The 21639-nt window shown below is 37.2% G+C and overlaps 1 protein-coding gene across 8 annotated transcripts in view; it reads left to right on the forward strand.

The window, feature by feature from the left end:
- Window positions 1-21639, forward strand: part of ATXN2 (ataxin 2) — a 126931-nt gene that overhangs the window by 28211 nt on the left and 77081 nt on the right. For all 8 annotated transcript variants that reach the window (XR_014326674.1, XR_014326675.1, XR_014326676.1 and 5 more), the window contains exons 2-5: window positions 4264-4300; window positions 6109-6168; window positions 6650-6721; window positions 7308-7458. Coding sequence is in view for 3 of the 8 variants with exons in the window: in XM_082852599.1 (XP_082708725.1) it covers window positions 4264-4300; window positions 6109-6168; window positions 6650-6721; window positions 7308-7458 (320 nt within the window). In the remaining 5 variants the exon portion in view is untranslated. The remainder of the gene's footprint in view (window positions 1-4263; window positions 4301-6108; window positions 6169-6649; window positions 6722-7307; window positions 7459-21639) is intronic.

Genomic DNA, 21639 nt, shown 5'->3' on the forward strand with positions numbered 1-21639 from the left:
CTGGATCATATGGTAATTCTATGTTTAGTTTTTTGAGGAACTGCCATACTATTTTTCACAGTAGCTGCACAGTTTTGCATTCCTAGAAACTGTACAAGAGTTCCAGTTTCTCCACATTTTTGTCAACACTTGTTATTTTCTGTTTATAATAGCCATTGTTTGTTTATAATAGCCATCATAGCTCATTGTGGTTTTGATTTGAATTTTCCTAATTACTAGTGTGATTTGAGCATCTTTTCATGTACTTATTGGCCAACTGTATAAACTTCTTTGGAGAAATGTCTGTTCAAGTCTTTTGCCCATTTTTGAACTGAGTTGTATGGTTTTTTTTGATGTCGAGTTATAGGAGTTTTTTTTTTTTTTTTTTGCGGTACACGGGTCTCTCACTGTTGTGGCCTCTCCTGTTGTGGAGCGCAGGCTCAGCGGCCATGGCTCATGGGCCTAGCTGCTCTGCGGCATGTTGGATCTTTCCGGACCGGGGCACGAACCCATGTCCCCTGCATCAGCAGGTGGACTCTCAACCACTGCGCCACCAGGGAAAGCCCTGTAGGAGTTCTTTATGTATTCTAGATATTAACCCGTTATGAGATATGTGCAGGTATTTTCTACTGTTCTGTGGGTTGTCTTTTTACACTCTGATACTGTTTTTTGCACAAAAGTTTTTAATTTTGATGAAATCCTTTTTATACATATTTTTTCTTATGTTGTATGCCTTTGGTGTCACAGTTAATAAATTATTGCCAAATTCAAGGCCGTGAAGATTTTCCCTTCTTTTTTTTCCCTAAGAGTTTCATAGTTTTAGCTCTTAGCTCTTAAATTTAGGTCTTTGGCTCCTTTTTTGGGGGGGGCGGTGCTGCGTTGGTTCTTAGCTGCGGCAGGTGGGATCTTTCATTGCAGCGTGCAGCCTTCTCTGTAATTGTGGTGCATGGGCTATGTTGCCCCGCAGCATGTGGGATCTTGGTTCCCTGACCAGGGCTCAAACCTGTGGCCCCTGCATTGGATGGTGGATTCTTAACCACTGGACCACCAGAGAAGTCCCCAGAATCATTTGTTGAAGAGACCTTCCTTTGAATGATCTTGACCCCCTTGTTAATAATCAATTGCCCGTAAATATGAGGGTTTATTTCTGGGCTCTGTATTCTATGCCGTTGGTTTTTATGTCTGTCCTTAGGCCAGGACCACACTGTTTCAATTACTGTAGCTTTGTGATGAGTTTTGAAATTGGGAAGCCACACTTTGCTTTTGATTTTTGTGTACCTTTAAATGTTATAATTTTTCCTGCACATTTTGTTTTCTTCACATGCCATTATTTGTTGAAGGAACTGTCATCTCTTAAGTGAAATTTACCACATCCTGGATTTTACGGACTTGTAACCTTATGGTATCAGTTAACTTACTCTTCTACCCAATGTTCCCTCTAAACTGGTAGATAAATACACTTGATTAAATCCAGGCTTCCATTGTGTCATATCTGAAGGCTTTTTTTTTTTTTTGACTTAAGGAAATTGTAAAAAGCAAGAAGAATGATATAATGAACCCCTGCACACCCATCACCTGGCTTCAGCAGTTACCAACTCATGCCAGTCTTTTTTCATTTATAACCCTGTCTATTTTCTCCCTCCTGTATTATTTTGAAGCAATATGAACTCTTTATTATTATTTTTGTAAATTTCTTTATATTAATTTGGCATTTTGATTCACATTTTAACCTCATGTTCAGTGGTTATTGGAAATTTAGAATCCTGGATATTGTTGTTTTGCTAAATCTGATCTGTCACATTATAGGTATATTTAGGACTAGGATATGACCTTAGCTTTTTTTGAGAGTCTTTTTTTTTTTTTACTGTATGAAATATTAGAATGCTTTTCCTGAAATACTAAAGGAAAAGAGTAAAAGTCAAGCATAATCTGAGTGGATCCAAAAAAACAAGAATGAACGTGGGCTTTACCAGTTTCAGAGAATGTTACTGTGGTATGCTAACATTCCCTTTGGGTGTCCACCCACCTGGTAGATTAGTGGAAATCAGTGGTTTCTATACTGATTTTGTACGTTTATACCACTCTGAGTCTTTTATTTTCCTTACTGACCAGTTTGTTCTACTAAGTAAACTGGATTGATTCAAAGATACAACTGTACAATCAATTAAAAAATAATGTGACTTCTGTAACGGAGTTTTATGTTTTAAATTTTTTCGCGGGCCTCTCTGTTGTGGCCTCTCCTGTTGCGGAGCACAGGCTCCGGACGCACAGGCTCAGCGGCCGTGGCTCACAGGCCTAGCCACTCCACGGCATGTGGAATCTTCCCAGACCAGGGCACGAACCCATGTCCCCTGCATCGGCAGGCGGACTCTCAACCACTGCGCCACCAGAGAAGCCCATATTTTAAATTCTTTTAAATAGCATTGTGGGGATGCTGCATAAGTTTAAGGGCACTTAATTCGTGTCATTTGTTTAAGTCTTTTAACTGTGGCATCACAGCAACCACTAGGATAAGATAAAATGGCAAGACTTAGCCATTTTTTAGTCTTTGACGGGACTTCCCTGGTGGTCCAGTGGCTAAGACTCCACGCTCCCAATGCAGGGGGCCAGGGTTCAATCTCTGGTCAGGGAACTAGATCCCACATGCCGCAAGTAAGAGTTCGCACGCCACAACTAAAGATCCCACACACGGCAACGAAGATCCCACACGCCACAACTAAGACCCAGCGCAGCCAAACAACAAACAAACAAATAAATAAAATCTGTTTGTCTTTGGCTGCAGACTACAAATAAATAGAAAAACAGTACATTCAAATGGTATTTAAAAGATGTAGAAATTGGATTAGGCTTTATTGTCAAGTTCATTCCTTGTGATACAATGTCAGAAAGGCAACATAATCTAGAAATGAAAAGTCTATACTTCGGATCACCTGATTTAAATACCAGCTCTGCTGCTCTTGAACTGGATGATTTTGGTCAAGATATTTAACTGCTAAGGTACAGTTTCCTTACCTGTAAAGTAGGGGAGAGATTTGACATAATGCTTACCATAGTGTCTGGTTTGTCATGTTTTATAAATGATAAATTATTGGTCATATTCCTTAAGAATAAGGAATTTATCTGTGCTGTGTGAGAGGTAGAATGTTAGAAGTGGAAGGAATCTCAGGTGATTTGATTGAAGACATTATTTTCTGTCTTCTTTTTTTTCTTTTGGCCGTGCCATACGGCATGTGGGATATTCCCCGACCAGGGATTGAACCTGCGCCCGCTGCTTTGGGAGCACGGACTCTTAACCACTGGACCACCAGGGAAGTCCAAAGACATTACTTTCTAGATGGGAGAAGGTAAATGAGAGTTGGAGACAGTCAGCTGACATTGGATTGCTAATATCAGTACCGCTTTTCTGAGAATTGGCACCATTCATACTGCTGGGCTTTTTCACCTGAATTGTGCTTCTCTTTGAATGTTTGAAGTTTGTGGCTTTATTTGAGTGTTGTGATTATTTTATTAGAATGAGATTACAATACTGTTACTCAAGAGTAACTAATTTTACTTTATTAATTTTTTTATCATTTCATAAAGGGCCTAATTTTTTCCATTGGAGCAAGCCTTACAGTGTATTATGTTTTCTAAGTTCACTTGAAAATAGAGTTCATGTTACTGGAAATTACTTGACAACTGATGTTGGTGTACTGCACTGTTTCAGAGGGAGGGGTTTGGCAGGGAAAGGCACTTGTTATATAGATCCTGACAGAGGCACTTATTATTTAAAGTGAAAGTTCTTTGAATGATTCAACTTATTTTCAAATATCTCTCTGCAGTTGTAAACACAGTACCTATTTTTAGAGGTGAGGGAAAAATATGGGCGGTAACTTGATGTTAGTCAAATATGTCAGTTAAATCAGGAATAGAATCTATATTTTGCTCCTGGGTAGCTTTTTATAACAGAGTGAGTAGTTACTTTTGGAGTAGAGATTATTATATTTGGTATTGGTTATTTCTTTAAATAGGTTGTTTTTATTTTTACTTTATTTCATTTTGATTGTGGTCACATTTCTTTCCTCCTTCCTCCCTCACTTGACCCCTACCTGTTCTGGGCCTCTGAGCCAGCAAAGCGCAGTGAGAGTCATACTTATGTAGCCTTTATACTTAATATTAGATGAGCCCTCCCCACAGATAGCCTGTGTGTTTTTGGATGGAATTATAAGATATTTTAAATTTGAAAAAAATTTTTAGCTTGTTGAGCCTGTTGAATTTCATAAATATAACATTTAATCTTTTCAGAGGCCGAAACAGTAGCAAAGGACTGCCTCAATCTACGGTGAGTAACTTTAATGTTACTTGTTTGGAAAAATTGATAACTAAAATGTGATTTCTAAACCACAAACCAAAAGCCAAGGCCAAAAAATAAATAAATAAATTGTCTTCTATCTCAGATAACCTTTGCAGATCAATATGGTTAGCTGTAAGACCATTAGCTGTATCAATTGGTTTTTTTTTTAAATATAAATTTATTTATTTATGGCCGTGTTGGGTCTTCGTTGCTGTTCACAGGCGTTCTCTAGTTGCAGTGAGCCGGAGCTACTCTTCGTTGTGGTGCATGGGCTTCTCGTTGTGGTGGCTTCTGTTGTTGCAGAGCGTGGGCTCTAGGCGTGCGGGCTTCAGTAGTTGCAGCGTGTGGGCTCAGCAGTTGTGGCTCGCAGGCTCTAGAGTGCAGGCTCAGTAGTTGTGGCACATGGGCTTAGTTGCTCTGCAGCATGTGGGATCTTCCCGGACCAGGGCTCGAACCTGTGTCCCCTGCATTGGCAGGCAGATTCTTAGGACTTCCACCTGCCACCAGGGAAGTCCTATCTGTTGTTTTTTAATGATGACTCTGTGTAAAATGCAGAATTATCTGTAAATTATATTTTTATTTTTCATGCTTAATCATAACAACTCATTTGTTCTTTTATAAATGACTAAAGGCAAATATAAATGATTAATGAGGTAAATGGAACACTGGGACTGGAGTTTTCAAAACTTTGGGGTTTTGTTTTTGAAATAATGTGCTTTTATTTCTTTCATTTTTCTCCCTTGGAAAAGGGCCTTCTGGTTTTAAATTTTGGAATTTTATCAGTGAAATTAAGCTGGGCACAAAGGACAGAAGGTGCAAGTTCCACAAGATGCAAGAAATATAAATGAGAAGCTGTCACTATTTTTTGAGACTTCACCTTTATTGTGGACAGATTTTCTTCTTTAGAATCAGGACACATGCTTATGTAGTGTGTAATAAGGAGTGATGTGGTTTATTAGACCTTAGAGCAATATCATTGATTCAGATATGCTAAGAGAAGATAGTCAAGGGTCTTCTACAGAGGTTCCCCTTCTACCCCATTTATTTTATTTTTTTATTTTTTTAAGCATAGGATTGATTGATTGATTGATGGCTGCATTAGGTCTTCGTTGCGGTGCACAGGCTTCTCATTGCAGTGGCTTCTCTTGTTACGGAGCAAGGGCTGTAGGTGCGCAGGCTTCAGTAGTTGTGTTTCATGGTCTCCAGAGCTCAGGCTCAGTAGTTGTGGCACATGGGCTTAGTTGTTGTGTGATATGTGGGATCCTCCTGGACCAGGGCTGGAACCCGTATCCCCTGCATTGACAGGTGGATTCCCAACCACTGCGCCACCAGGGCAGTCCCTACCCCATTTATTTTTTAAGGTATATTTAACCCTATTTAGTGTACAGTTCTGTGAGTTTTGATGTATACAATTGTGTAACCACCACCACAGTCAAGGTAACAGAACAGTTTATCACCTCCAGAAATCCCTCATGCCAGTTTGTAGTGAATCCTACTCTTCAGTCATTGACCTGTCTTCTGTTCCTGTGGTTTTGTCTTTCCTCATATATGGAAGTTCACTTTTGATTTTTTGTATCATGTATAGTCAAAACATTGTTAGTTGTTATGACTGATTTCACTTTTGAAAACTTACACTCCATAAGGAGGCAAAAGATTGTAGTAAACCAAATCTCCCTTTAATGACTGTAAGGTATTATAAACCTAACTAAATATTTTGTAACAAAAGAAGTGTTAACTTTAATATATATACAGAGATAAATAATGAGTGCCAATAATGTTTTTTCTTAATATTCCAGATTTCTTTTGATGGAATCTATGCAAATATGAGGATGGTTCATATACTTACATCAGTTGTTGTAAGTTATCAGAGTATTGGGGAGAAACTGCCTTGTGAGTGGAATAAAATAATTTCATGAAGTTAAAATGTGAATGATTCTCAAAGTAACATTTCTTAGGTCATGTTTAATCAGGATGACTAGAAAACAGATGAGAACTCTATTCAAGCCATTGCAACTCACTATAAAAGTGTTCTTGTTAACCCTGCTGTGTACGAAATAATGTTACTAGTTGATTGTCCTTAGTGCATTATTTTGTCGCTTAATAAAACTGGAGTCAAAAATACTAAATTTCACTATTTAAACTTATACTGCAGACCCTGAGCAAGGCCTCTTGAAGAATTTTGAGAATTTGGTGTATTGTTAATGTTTTAAAATTTTTTATTCTGTCTGTGGTTACGTAATATGTTGAATGAAGCTATTAAAAAGTAAAATGAAAGCAGTTATCCCCCATGACTTCATAGCACAGTGTTTCTTTGATAAATTAATTGTATGTTTTTAGGGATCCAAATGTGAAGTACAAGTGAAAAACGGAGGTATATATGAAGGAGTTTTTAAAACATACAGTCCTAAGGTAATTTTTACTTTTTTTCTTTTTTTTAAATGTAAACCCCCTTGAATCATCAACTACTGTATATGTTTGTATGACTTCCTTGTAGTGTTTATTAGTTTCTGATTTAGCAATTTATAGTTGTGAGGCAGGTATGTTTGTCACATTTTCATGCATAGTACTTTACTTTTAATGCACTGTTTAAAACCACTTTGAATGATTTCGCTCTTCAGTTTCAAGTACTGATTATTTTATAGACGGGTTTGTGTATTCAAAAAGACTTCTTGCTCTTTGTGCTTATTAAAATATTTTTGCCTTTGCAAGTATTATGGACTAGAAGAGTGATCTGGCATTTCATTGTTTTCCTCTTTACCACTATTGTGCTTAAGACAGACCATGGTAGTAAAGACCAACTTTTAGATGAGAGGATTTTTGAATATTGGAATAGATAGTAGATCATATTTCTGAGAAAAAGGTATGATTATAAGGATGTCTTGAGATAATTTTTTACCAAAGGCATATAAGAAATAGTACCTTGATGTGCTAAAGTATTCTTGTCAGATTTTATTTTATAAATGTTTTGAATATTTACTTATGTTATTCTTCCTAGTGTGATTTGGTACTTGATGCTGCGCATGAGAAAAGTACAGAATCCAGTTCGGGGCCAAAACGTGAAGAAATAATGGAGAGTATTTTGTTCAAGTGTTCAGATTTTGTTGTGGTACAGTTTAAAGATATGGACTCCAGTTATGCAAGAAGAGGTGAGTTTTGATTTCCTAAATATGCTTCATGGTTTATTAGATATATTCAGGCAAAGACTCTCTACACTAATCATACAGACTTTTCTTTTTTCTTTCTTTCTTTTTTTTTTAAAGAAATAAGAACTTTTTTGATTAAGACAAATGGAAATTTTAATGGACTTTTTTGATTAAGAGAAGTGGAAATTTTAATGCACTTTTGCTGGAAAATATTTAAAACCTCGGGGGAAGATTCCTTGGTACTTTTGGTAGGATGAACAATGAGAGTTTGTATTCTATTAAAAAATAGTTTGTAAAGAATTTTCTAAAGTTTTATGATCAAGAATGCTACTGATTATACTCAACTAAAAATTTCTTGTCCCATTTGACTTAGTGTTTTAGCTTATATGTTTTTAGTTTTATAATGTTTATAAATAATACTTACAGTTTTACTATGCTTATTGTTCTGTAAATACTTTAGTTTTCTAAGTTGTAAAGAAATCAAAGCACAGGACTAAGGGAGAAAGGCAGAGAGCTATGGATAGAAAATGATTGTCTAATGAAGTTGAAAAACGTAAAGAAGTAGAACATGTATATTGGAAGAAACATTCAGAGTATGGGACTATGTTTTAAGAATATAAAAGCGGTGATGCAGTTATGTTAAAATTTAGTCTGTTTCAGGTGTCTGTTGAGGAGGAAGATATGGGAATTGCTGTTACTCATTTGGAGAGCATACTCTGCAGTATTGAGTATTCAATAACACATTGAAAGGCTCTCCTGAGCAATTTTGAAATTGGTTCTAAAATTCTCAAATGATTTTTTTTGGGGTGGGGTTCAAATTCTGTAGTCATTTCTATTGCAAATTATAACAGCAGTTTTTGATTTTCATTATTCAGTCTGTACCAACAGTTGTTTTCATTGTTGCACTGATTATACTGTTATTTAGAAATTACAAGCCTCCAGAAAGTTAAAGTCTTTCTCTTGGACCTCTTAATAAGGTTTTCACCTTTAGTTAGATTGCTTTTTCAGAAGCTGGCCAGGCTAGATACTCTGTAACTGCTTTTGCATTGCTGATGAAAGCACTGTGTTTTGATCTTGTGTTTTCCTAAATGTCTGTGTCTTTGATTCACAACTCTTTGTCTGAGAGTCCTTCAGTGGCCTGTACAAGGAAACAAGTCTGTTTTTAGCGACTGCCTTTGGAGTTGATTATGTTTATGTCCAGGAGCACAAAATTATTTATATTTATACTTATACTATTGAAGTATTTCACTGTTTTAAATTTAAAAAGTGACTTGATCATAAGTCAAAAGGAAAAATAAAATTTTAGTTGAATTTATCACTTAGCACTCTGGAAAAAGTATTGGCAACAACAGCAACAGATGTTCCCTGGTCTATTGGGTACCAGGCCATTTAGCTAAAAGCCATTCACAGTATGCTTTGGTTTTTGTTCTTAAAGGTAATTGGCATTTCCCAAGTTTGGAAAGGTAAATATTGCTTGAAGACATGTATGGTATCCATCCCATTCATTGATCCCATTAAAAATTAATGTCTTTAAATTTTTACTTTATTTTATTATTTTATTATATCTTTATTTCTCAGGTAATGTGTGTTTATTGTAGAAAGCCAAGAAAATGCAAATCAGAGCAACAGCTTTGACAGTGTTCAGTACACTCGTAAGGGGATGGATGTATTTTACTATGTACATAAATAGTTTTTTTGATGAGGACATCTAGTAGTGGAGTAATTTCAGGTATTTTATTTAAAGACTGTAGTGGTTTAGTGAATTATACAATTCTGTCCAGTGCATAGTATCCTGAAAATAGTATTAAGTCATGTGTTTAGGATTTCAGTTCTCTTAATCCTGATTCTTAACACTATCCTGGCAGAAGTTGCCTTTATAAAAGTATTAGTTTGGAAATACTATAGAGAAAAATTTTTTAGAGTAATTAATTGGCATGATTTATTGTGAAAATTAAGGCACTTAGTACTGCTTTTAGATTTATATTATTTTGTGTTAAACACATACTCATATTTCTAGTCTCCTTGAGTAAAGGAAGGTAGGATTTAACTAGTGATTCTTAGTGCTGGTTTCACATTTTAGTCTCCATGGGTTTTAAAAATTGCCTAGTTCTCACTTTTGGAGATTCTGATTTCATTGTAATTAGCCTGGATGAGGCTCTGAGTATTTGATTCTGAGGTATAGTCAGGCATGTGAGCCGTGAGTTTCATATGATAAGATCCTAGGAATGGCTCTGTTCTGGAGGTCATGAGGATTTGTACTTTCTTTCCTTACTTCACAGTGCCCTTTCTGTCTCAGAATTGTAGATTATCTTGAATAGTCCCCACTGGTATCAGTTTGATACCACTTTGCTATGTTTTAAATGGGTAGATGGATTGAGGGCTTTTTTTTTAAGGATTAATGGAAGTGAATGAGTGATAAGAACAAAAAAACTAATATTACATCGTAGCTTCCTAAAAGAAGAGGGAAATTTGTTTCCTTTCTGAGCTTTTATCTTATAGTTCTGTTCTGTAATAGTACTGTCAACATCTTAAGTTGATCATACGTAACTAAAATCAAGTGCCTATTCTATGTGTTGGAGTCTGTGCTAAGCATTTTATGTGCATTTTTTCGTTTAATCATCACATCTTCTTTCTGAAATGGGTGTGATTATTATCCACATGTTGTAGGTGAGGGAACTGAGACATGATTAATTAACTTGATAAAGTGAGGACACAAACCCAAATGCTCTCTAACCCCAAGTCATGCTCTTAAACATTGTCCTATAGTGACATAAATTGTGTGGTCTAATTTATTGTTTAGCTGAGCTGGTTCAAAATTAATCTGGATTTACCTTAAAGGATTTCCCCACAAATAAAGCCAAAAGTAAAAAACAAAATTCTCATGCAGAATAAATATGCAGATTATTATATTGTTCAAAAATTCTTTTCCTTTTTCAATGTTTGGCTTTCTTTTGGGGAAAACTGCTTAGAGTTAGTAAGGTCAATGTGGTTTTTAAGTTTTTAATGCTAACTTCACTGATTTTAATAAGGTTTAAAAGTCATTCATATACATATGCAAATGAATAATAGGCCTAGAAATAATTGATATCTTAGGATATGGTGAATAAGTTTCATCTGACCTCTTGAATGTTGTACACATACCAGTTTGATTTATGGGCAAAGTGAAAAGTAGCTTTACATCTTGCAAGTCGTGGGTTCATTTTGCACATGTGTAATTAGAAGAGACCATCAGATTATCACTGGAAAATTAGTGTGTGTTTTATCTTTTATTTGAATTCCAGTGCAGACAGATCTGGGATGCTCTCATTTTCCCCTTTTCATTTTGCCATCTTTTTTTTAGGGCATTCAGCTGCCTTTGTATCTGTCTACCTTGGAATTGGCATATTGTTGCTACTCGATTTTTACTTGGTTTTCTGTCTCTTTCCAACATCCCTTTCTCATCTCCTTTTTTCCTTTATTCTCTTTCTGCTCTTCCTATTGCTCCTTTATTCATATGTTGCTCTTTGATTTAATACCCCAACTCAACTGTATTTTAGTTCTGTGGCTTCTCTTCTTTTGTACTTCCTTATCCCATTCTCTCTCATGCTTCTTCTGCTTCATTTCCTTTGTACTGTTCTCAGCCTGTAGAACAGGGATCAGCAGACTTAAAGCCTGTGGACCAAATCGACTCATCAATAAATAAAGTTTTATTGAAACACAGTTATGCCCATTCATTTATGCATTGTCTGTGGCTGCTTTAATGCTACAGCCATAGAGTTGAATAGTTGTAATAGAGACTATATGGCTTTCAAAGCCAAAAAATGTTTACCATCTGGCCCTTTATAGGAAAAGTTTGCCAAGTCTAGACCTAGATTATTTTCCCTACTGCATTTCAGCTGTTATGGTTGTTCAAAAATACATATTGTACCAGCTTTAGTGAAATAACACAGAACATATTTTGTCTCAACACTCATCCTTTGACTCTAGATTCATCTAGTACAGTGTAATTTCATCTAATTCCTTATTTCAAGTTAGATTTAGTCTTAAGACTCACTTTTGCTTGCCAGCTCCTTTGTCACAGTAAGTGAAAAACCATATATGAGAAAATTGGTTATTGGGAATGCTCTCTATAATCAACTGTCCCCTCCCCCATCTACAGATTTATCTTCCCCCTTGCCATCACTGTTCTCTTTCCTTTGGCTTTAGTAGAGGAGATATCTCACTTCCTGTTTAATACCAGCTTCTCCAGTCATGCCCTTGACTCTGTCCATTTTACCATTCCTGCGTTCTTGCTCTTTTATGTCACCTCTCTGTGTCCAGACTCTTCAACCTCTTCCTTTCCACTTACTCTTTCCCTTTAGCCTGACAACTGGTTCAAGTCCTTCTCATCCTAAAAAGGATCCCTTTTTATCTTGAATTCTTCTAACTACTGTTCTGTATTCCTTTCTTATCCAAATTTCTTAACTCGCATTTTCTACTGACTCCTCCCATGAGGAGTAGTCTGCCTTTTATGCTTACAACTTGGAAACTTCTGAGGCTACCAGTAACCTCTAGTTGCTAGATCTTTTGGACTGTTTCAGTCTTTACTGCTGCATTTGACACTGTTGATTTCACCCTCCTTCAGAAGCTGCTCCTCTGTTTTTCACGGGTCTTATTAATCAGTTCTTTCCTGCTTTATTCTTGGGCTTCATTTCTGTCACACTGCCCTTCAATGTGTTTGTGTTCCCCTAGGGTTTCTTTTTTTCTTTCTTTTCTTATGACATGAACTTTTTTTTTTTAATAATAACAATTTTTTAAATTGCAATTATTTGCTTGAGTGTCTCTCTCTCACTTTTTCCCACCGCTCTTTTGTTTGTTTGTTTGTTTTGGCCATGCTGCGCGACATGGCGGGATCTTAGCTCCCCGACCAGGGATCAAACCTGTGCCCCCTGCAGTGGAAGAGCAGAGTCCTAACCAGTGCACCACCAGGGAATTCCCTGACACGAACTTTTAAGGTTTAGTCTCTTTAACAACTTTATTTATTTATTTATTTTCTTTCTTTCTTTCTTTCTTTTTTAATTTTATTTTTTTATTTTTGCCACACCTTGCGGCTTGCAGGATCTTAGTTCCCTGACTAGGGATTAAACCCGGGCCATGGTAGTGAAAGTGCCAAATCCTAACTACTAGACCACCAGGGAACTCCCTTTCTTTCTTTGCCCACTGCTCTTACCCACATGTCAGTCGCTTATATACTCTCATAATATCGGCTATCACATAGAAGCCTCCTCTCCAGCATCTCTCCATCATTGCCCTTATACCATGTCGTATTATAATTAGATGTTTCTGTCTCCCCCATTATGAGTTCTGTGTGTATGTATACTGTATTTTTTTCATCCTTGGAGCCTAGTATGGTGTTTTGTCACACAATATGCTCTCAATATAAATGTTTTTTTTTGGGGGGGGGGGCTGAGTTGGGTCTTTGTTGCTGCTTGCAGGCTTTCTCCGGTTGTGGCGAGAGGGAGCTACTCTTTGTTGCTCTGTACGGGCTTCTCATTGCGGTGGCTTCTCTTGTTGTGGAGCACGGGCTCTAGGTGTGCAGGCTTCAGTAGTCATGGCACATGGGCTTCTATAGTTAATGGTGCACGGGCTTAGTTACTCCGCAGCATGTGGGATCTTCCTGGATCAGGGATTGAACGCGTGTCCCCTGCATTGGCAGGCGGATTTTTATCCACTGCGCCACCAGGGAAGTCCCAATAAATGTCTTTTGAATGTGTGAAATTAGGGCCTTCATATACTTTTTTTTTTAATATATTTATTTATTTATTTATGGCTGTGTTGGGTCTTCGTTTCTGTGCGCAGGCTTTCTCTAGTTGCGGCGAGTGGGGGCTACTCTTCATCACGGTGTGCGGGCTTCTCATTGTTGTGGCTTCTCTTGTTGTGGAGCACGGGCTCTAGATGCGCAGGCTCAGTAGTTGTGGCACACGGGCTTAGTTGCTCCGCGGCATGTGGGATCTTCCCAGAGCAGGGCTTGAACCCGTGTTCCCTGCATTGGCAGGCAGATTCTTAACCACTGCGCCACCAGGGAAGCCCCATATACTTTTAAAGAAGCAGTTTCATGCAGAGAACAAGAAAGCCATAAGTGGTCTTATGTCTACAGCCAGGCAGCAAATACTTACTGAGCTCTGTAATGTATTCATTGCTATGCTAATTGCTATAGACAGTACAGAGAAATTGAAGACCTAATATATTTTGGGTCCCTTTTGAGAACTTAGGGATACTGTATACCCTCACCCTACACAAAACACATACGCAGAGACTTCTAATTTAATTCTGTGGTGTTCACTGTTTCCTAAGGAGTTCATGTACTCCATGTTAAGAAGCTCTGCTCTAGGCATTTTCAGAGTTGGAGATACCAAAGCATGTGAAAGAATTCAGGAAAATGGAAAGTTGAAATTGGTGGCATTGAATCCCATGTGGAGTTCAGAGACATGAAAAATTGTGTATGTTGTAGTAGTTGGAGGAAGTCGGGTTGTGAATGTGTGATTAGAGAGCAGTGAGAAATAAAACTGTACAGTTTATTTTATTCTGGTGTTGCACTGTTTTGTTTTCATGTGGTCATCCTGTATGTCTGATAGGGTGGGGTCCTATGAGTAACAAAGAGGGATCTTTTCTGAAGGGCATGACATTAGGAGTGCCATGTCAGTCGCTAAGGAAGAGGCAGATCCCAGAGCAGGATGTGGCCTGAGAATCCTTAAATTCTGTGTTCCAGATTCATTCATGGGTGGTGCTCTAGTATGGTGGGGCTGGCCACAGCCTTGCAGCTGAGTAGGCACATTCTTGGAGCAAGGAGTGCAGTAGGTTCTATAGATGGGCAGGAGGTGCTAACATTGGACAGGCAGGCAGCTCTAAAGCTGGAGAAGTGATTGGGATCGACAGCCTGCCCTTTGGGCAGGAGGTAGGATAGGCCCTGTGGTAGGTAGGCAGGTGGGGTGATAGATAGGCAGGTGGTCTTGTGGCTGGCGTCTGTCCAGGAAGCTGAGCAGGAAAGCCCTGTCAGGGAGTTGTCTTGGGCTTTGGGAGTAGCTTTTCTAAGTAAGTCCATGTTCTAATAGTCTTCTGTTAAAACTGTACTGTTAGAAAGTTTACTACCTCAGCCTTGCTGTGGGCTAGTTAGAGAAGGATGTATGTCCGTGCCAGGGCCAAACAGTAAATGGAGATCCATCAGCATTTACTGAGGCCAGTATGGAGGTGGCACAGAGTTTATTGAGATTTAAAAAATTAAACAGGTATGGTGGAACAGGTGATGGAAACCTAAGCAGTAGTAGTTTCCCTACATAATAGGGAAGTATTGCATGTTTATTAAAATATATGGTTTCATTTATTAAAATTTTATCTCTATATGTTTTTAGAGCATACAGAAATTATCTGCTATATTCTTCATGTTTATAACTTTTCTATTTTTAGTTTTTCAAGGAACCTCCATACTGTTCTCCATACTGGCTGCACCAGCTTACATTCCCATCAACAGTATAGGAGGGTTCCCTTTTCTCCATACCCTCTCCAGCATTTATTATTTGCAGACTTTTTGATGATGGCCATTCTGACCAGTGTGAAGTGGTAGTTTTGATTTGCATTTCTCTAATAATTAGTGATGTTCAGCATATTTTCATATGCTGTTGGCCATCTGTATGTCTTCTTTGGGGAAATGTCTGTTTAGGTCTTCTGCCCATTTTTTGATTGGGTTGTTTTTTTTTTGATATTGAGTTGTATGAGCTGTTTGTATATTTTGGAAATTAAGCCTTTGTCGGTCTCATCATTTGCAAATATTTTCTCCAATTCTGTGGGTTGTCTTTTCGTTTTGTTTATGGTTTCCTTTGCTGTGCAAAAGCTTATAGGTTTGATGAGGTTCCGTTTGTTTATTTTTGCTTTTATTTATTGCCTTGGGAGACTGACCTAAGAAAACATTGCTACAATTTATGTCAGAGAATGTTTTGCCTGTGTTCTCTTCTAGGAGTTTTATGGTGTCATGTCTTGTATTTAAGTCTATGAGCCATTTTGAGTTTATTTTTGTGTATGGTGTGAGGGAGTGTTCTAACTTCACTGATTTACATGCAGCTGTCCAGCTTTCCCAGTACCACTTGCTGAGGAGACTCTCTTTTCTCGATTGTATATTCTTGCCTCCTTTTTGAAGATTAATTGACAGTAGATGTGTGGGTTTATTTCTGGGCTCTCTATACTGTTCCATTGATCTATATGTCTGTTTTTGTGCCAATAAAAAAGGTAGCATTCCTGAACTCCCTAGTAGGTAATTCAGACAAGTCCAGGACATTTTCAGGAAGACAGTTTACTTGGTAGTATTGTCTAATGCAAGTACACCCAGTTACTGTCTGGTTTTAGTTTTATTTTTTCTCTTGCTCTGCAGAGTCTCAATAGAGTCTTATGAACGCCAGATATATTAAAAAACTAGCAATACAGCAGGGCAATAAAGGAGTGTGGATAAATTGTCTCCACCTTAACTTCTGATCAGACCTGGCAAATAGTTTTAAGTGAGAATGTGCACTTGAACAGTTGGTCTTCTAATTTATACTCCAGAACAACAGTCTGAATCTGTAAAATGTTTTATATATCTGCAGAGGAAACAGAATGGTGTTTGTATAGCTGTTTAAGGATTGGAATTAATTTTGTCTACTGACTTTTTCTTAACCTATTGCCAAACACTTTTGCTATAAGTTTAAGAGTTGTTGTAAAAAGACTGCTGTATTGGCTAATAGGATTGGAAGACACTTCCCACATTCTGTTTTCTGATTCCTGAATATTTCTGAATTTACCTTGTATTTTTTTGCCCTAAATCTTCTATAAAATCACTTTCTTTCCCCTTTCCCTTCTGTGTCTTCCCTTAACTTTTGACTTGAAAACAGTACCTTTTATTAAAAAAAACCCTCAAACAAAATTAGACTATTTCATTCTTTTGGATGGCATAGGCTAAAGGCTCCTCCTCCCGCCTCAAAATGGGGTTCTGAACCAGGAGCCTAATGGAGAAGCTGAAAACAGAATGTTCACCTCCGGATACCACTCTACAAAGTGTGTCTTTCTATTGAGGTTTTTGTTAGAATTTTGCCTGACCTATTTTGGAGATAATGTAGGAATTAGAAATCTAATGTTCTGTGGCATCTATCACCTTGTTTTTTAAATACAGCAGGCCTCGCGAAGTGGACTTCGATTTTTCTCTTGTTCTTCTGTGTTACATTAATCTGGCTTTGCTGTAGAATTGGTTGTGCATTTGATCCTGTGGAATCTTGACTACTGATCTTCATTCACATTTTTCAAAGGAATCTGGTTTGTGGGTTTAAATTTTTTTCCCTGGTACTTGGTTGATTTTTTAAGTCAAATATAGCAGCATTTTTTTAAGATATTTTCAATTATTTTATTTTATTTTATTTATTTATTAATACATCTATATTGGAGTATAATTGCTTCACAATACTGTGTTAGTTTCTGTTGCACAACAAAGCAAATCAGCCATATGCATACACATGTCCCCATATCCCCTCCCTCTTGAGCCTCCCTCCCATCCTCCCTATCCCACCCCTTAAATCATTGCAAAGCACCAAGCCGATCTCCCTGTTCTATGCTGCTGCTTCCCACCAGCCAACTATTTTACATTCGGTAGTGTATATACATCTGTGCTACTCTGGCTTCACCCTCCCACCCCATGTCCTCAAGTCCATTCTCTATGTCTACCTCTTTATTCCTGCCCTGCAACTAGGTTCATTAGTACCCTTTTTTTTAGATTCCATATATATGCGTTAGCATACGGTATTTGTTTTTCTCTTTCTGACTTACTTCATTCTGTATGACAGACTCTAGGTCCATTCACCTCACTACAGATAACTCAGTTTTGTTCCTTTTTATGGCTGAGTAATATTCCATTGTATATATGTGCCACATCTTCTTTATTCATTCATCTGTCGATGGACAATTAGGTTGGTTCCATGTCCTGGCTATTGTAAATAGTGCTGCAGTGAACATTGTGGTGCATGTCTCTTTTTGTTTTTTGTTTTTTTCTCACACACACACACACACACACACACACACACACACACACACACTGTATCTTATTTTTACAAGATATAAATAAACTGACACCAAGCATTTTAAATGGATGACCACAACAAAAGCAACAATGATTGCAATTACCAAACATGAAACACACTCGTACTATGTCATAATATTGATATTCAGTCCAGTAATCCTGCACTGTAACAGCTCCTTTACTTTGCAGTGAAAATTGATTTGTATATATTTTGCCTGTGAGTCGTTGTGGGATTTTTTTATTATTATTATTCAAACAAAGTCACAAAAACTATAATCATCCTCATCAGTTCACTCAGTCCCATGTAATTAATTTTTTTTCTTCTTGATCTTTTGTTAGCACTTTTATGAATTCATTAGTTTTCCATTAGAGTTCTGAAAATGCTTATTCATTCAGTTCAGCAGTATAGTCAGTTACCAGAAACCTGTACTTGTCAGAGTCTTTTCCATGAATTCCTTGAAGATGAAACCCTTTTATAGGAACATTTTTGCAAAAGCATCAGAGTACACCCAGAACTGTCTGTAAATGACAAAAGACTTAAAAATGACCATGGTTAAAGATTTGATGAAAGTTCATAATAATGCAATTGACAAGGAAATTTAGTTATTTCTGAGATATACATTTTAAAGTAATAACTAGAATTATGACTTATAACATTATACCAGAACATAAAAGATTTTTAGGAATTTCATGTAATGTCTGAAACATTTATATTAACATATTTCCATACAAATAAACCAAAGAAAGTTTAGTATTGGTTGTTTTTGGTTTGTTTGTTTTTTTATATGCAGGTTCTTATTAGTCATCAATTTTATACACATCAGTGTATACATGTCAATCCCAATCGCCCAGTTCAGCACACCACCATCCCCACCCCACCGTGGCTTTTTCTCTTTTTGAATTATGGTTTTCTCAGGGTATTGTCCAGTAGTGGGATTGCTGAGTCATATGGTAGTTCTATTTTAAGTTTTTTAAGGAACCTCCATAGTGTTTTCCATAGTGGTTGTATCAATTTACGTTCCCACCAACAGTGTAGGAGGGTTCCCTTTTCACCACATCCTTTCCAGCATTTATTGTTTCTATCTTTTTTGATAATGGCCATTCTGACCAGCGTGAGGTGATACCTCATTGTAGTTTTGATTTGCATTTTTCTAATAATTAGTAATGTTGAGCATCTCTTCATGTACCTCTTGGCCATCTGTATGTCTTCCTTAGTGAAAAGTCTATTTAGGTCTTCTGCCCATTGTTTTAACTGGATAGTTTGTTTTTTTGATATTGAACTCCATGAACTGTTTGTATATTTTGGAGATTGATCCTTTGTCTGTTGTTTCATTTGCAAATATTTTCTCCCATTCTGAGGGTTGTCTTTTGGTCTTGTTTGTGGTTTCCTTTGCTGTGCAAAAGCTTTTACGTTTAATTAAGTCCTGTTTGTTTATTTTTGTTTTTATTTCTGTTATTCTAAGAGGTGGGTCAGAAAAGATCTTGCTGTGGTTTATGTCAAAGAGTGTCTTTCCTATGTTTTCCTCTAAAAGTTTTATAGGAAACTTTTTTATGTCAAAGAGTGTCTTGTCTTACATTTAAGTCTTTAATCCATTTGGAGTTTATTTTTGTGTATGGTGTTAAGGAGTGTTCTAATTTCATTCTTTTACATGTAGCCGTCCAGTTTTCCCAGCACCACTTATTGAAGAGGCTGTCTTTTCTCCATTGTATGTTCTTGCCTCCTTTGTCATAAATTAGGTGCCCATATGTGCATGGGTTTTATCTCTGGGCATTCTACCCTGTACCATTGATCTATATTTCTCTTTTTGTGCTAGTACCATACTGTCTTGATTACTGTAGCTTTGTGGTATAGTTTACAGTCGGGGAGCCTGATACCTCTTTTTTTTTTTCCCTCAAGATTGCTTTGGCTATTTGGGGTCTTTTGTGTTTCCATACGAATTGTAAGATTTTTTTGTTCTAATTCTGTGAAGAATGCCGTTGGTAGTATGATAGGGATTGCAGTGAATCTGTAGATTGCTTTGGGCAGTATAGTCATTTTCGCAATATTGATTTCTTCCAATCCAAGAGCATGGTATATTTCTCCATCTGTTTATGTCATTTTTGAGTTCTTTCATCAGTGTTTTATAGTTTTCTGAGTACAAGTCTTTCGCCGCCTTAGGCAGGTTTATTCCTAAGTATTTTATTCTTTTTGTTGCAGTGGTAAATGGGAGTGTTTCCTTAATTTCTCTTGCTGATTTTTCATTGTTGGTGTATAGGAATGCCAGAGATTTCTGTGCATTAATTTTGTATCCTGCAACCTTACCAAATTCAGTGATCAAATCTAATAGTTTTCTGGTGGCATCTTTAGGATTTTCTATGTATAGTATCATGTCATCAGCAAATAGTGACAGTTTTACTTCTTCTTTTCCAATTTGTATTCCTTCTATTTATTTTTCTCTTGATTGCCATGGCTAGGACTTCCAAAACTATGTTGAAAAAGAGTGGCGAGGGACTTCCCTGATGGCACAGTGGATGGGAATCCGCCTGCCAGTGCAGGGGACACAGGTTTGAGCCCTGGTCCAGGAGGATCCCACATGCTGTGGAGCAACTGAGCCCACGTGCCGCAACTGCTGAAGCCCGTGTGCCTAGAGCCCGTGCTCCACAGCAAGAGAAGCCTGCGCACTGCAATGAAGAGTAGCCCTCACTCGCTGCAACTAGAGAAAGCCCGCGCGCAGCAATGAAGACCCAACGCAACCAAAAATAAATAAATTAATTAAAAAAGAAAAAAGAGTGGCGAGAGTGGACATCCTTGTCTTATTCCTGATCCTAGTGGAAATGCTTTCAGTTTTTCACCATTGAGTATGATGCTTGCTGTGGGTTTGTCATATATGGTCTTTATTATGTCGAGGTAGTTTCCCTCTATGCCCATTTTCTGGAGAGTCTTTATCATAAATGGGTGTTGAATTTTGTTCAACAGCTTTTTCTGCATCTATTAAGATGATCATATGGGTTTTATTCCTTAATTTATTAATGTGGTGTATCACATTGATTGATTTGCATATATGAAGAATCCTTGCATCCCTGGGATAAATCCCACTTGATCATGGTGTATGATCCTTTTAAAGTGCTGTTGGATTCTGTTTGCTAATATTTTGTTCAGGATTTTTGCATCTATGTTCATCAGTGATACTGGTCTGTAATTTTCTTTTTTTGTGATTTTTTTTTTTTTTTCTGGTTTTGGTATCAGGGTGATGGTGGGTTTGTAGAATGAATTTGGGAGTGTTTCTCCCTCTGCAGTTTTTTGGAAGGGTTTGAGAAGGATCTGTGTTAGCTCTTCTCTAAATGTTTGATTGAATTCACCTGTGAAGCCATCTGATCCTGGACTTTGGTTTGTTGGAAGATTTTTAATTACGGTTTCAATTTCATTACTTGTGATAGGTCTGTTTATATTTTCCAATTCTTCCTGGTTCAGTCTTGGAAAATTGTACCTTTCCAAGAATTTGTCCATTTCTTTGTGGTTGTCCATTTTATTGGCATGTAGTTGTTTGTAATAGTCCTTTGTATTTCTTCAGTGTCAGTTGTGATTTCTCCTTTTTCATTTCTAATTTTATTTATTTGTGTCCTTTCCCTTTTTTTCTTGATGAGTCTGGCTAAGGGTTTATCAATTTTGTTTATCTTCTCAAAGAACCAGCTTTTAGTTTTATTGATCTTTGCCGTTGTTTTCTGTTTCATTTATTTCTGCTCTGATCTTTATGATTTCTTCCCTTCTACTGACTTTGGGTTTTCTTTGTTCTTCTTTCTCTAGTTCTTTTAAGTGTAGGGATAGATTGTTTATTTGAGATTTTTCTTGTTTCTTGAGGTGAGATTGAATTGCTATAAACTTCCCTCTTAGAACTGCTTTTGCTGCGTCCCATAGGTTTTGGGTCATCGTGTTTTCATTGTCATTTGTTTCAATGTATTTTTTAAATTTCTTCTTTGATTTCTTCAGTGATCTCTTGGTTATTTAGTAGCGCACTGCTTAGCCCCCGTGTATTTGTGTTTTTTTACAGTTTTTTTCCTGTAATTGATTTACAGTCCTATAACGTTGTGGTCAGAAAAGAAGCTCGATACGATTTCAGTTTTCTTAAATTTTCCGAGGCTTGCTTTGTGACCCA

This window comes from Leucopleurus acutus, assembly GCF_964270905.1.
Source record: "Leucopleurus acutus genome assembly, chromosome: 13".
Taxonomy (NCBI): Eukaryota; Metazoa; Chordata; class Mammalia; order Artiodactyla; family Delphinidae; genus Leucopleurus; species Leucopleurus acutus.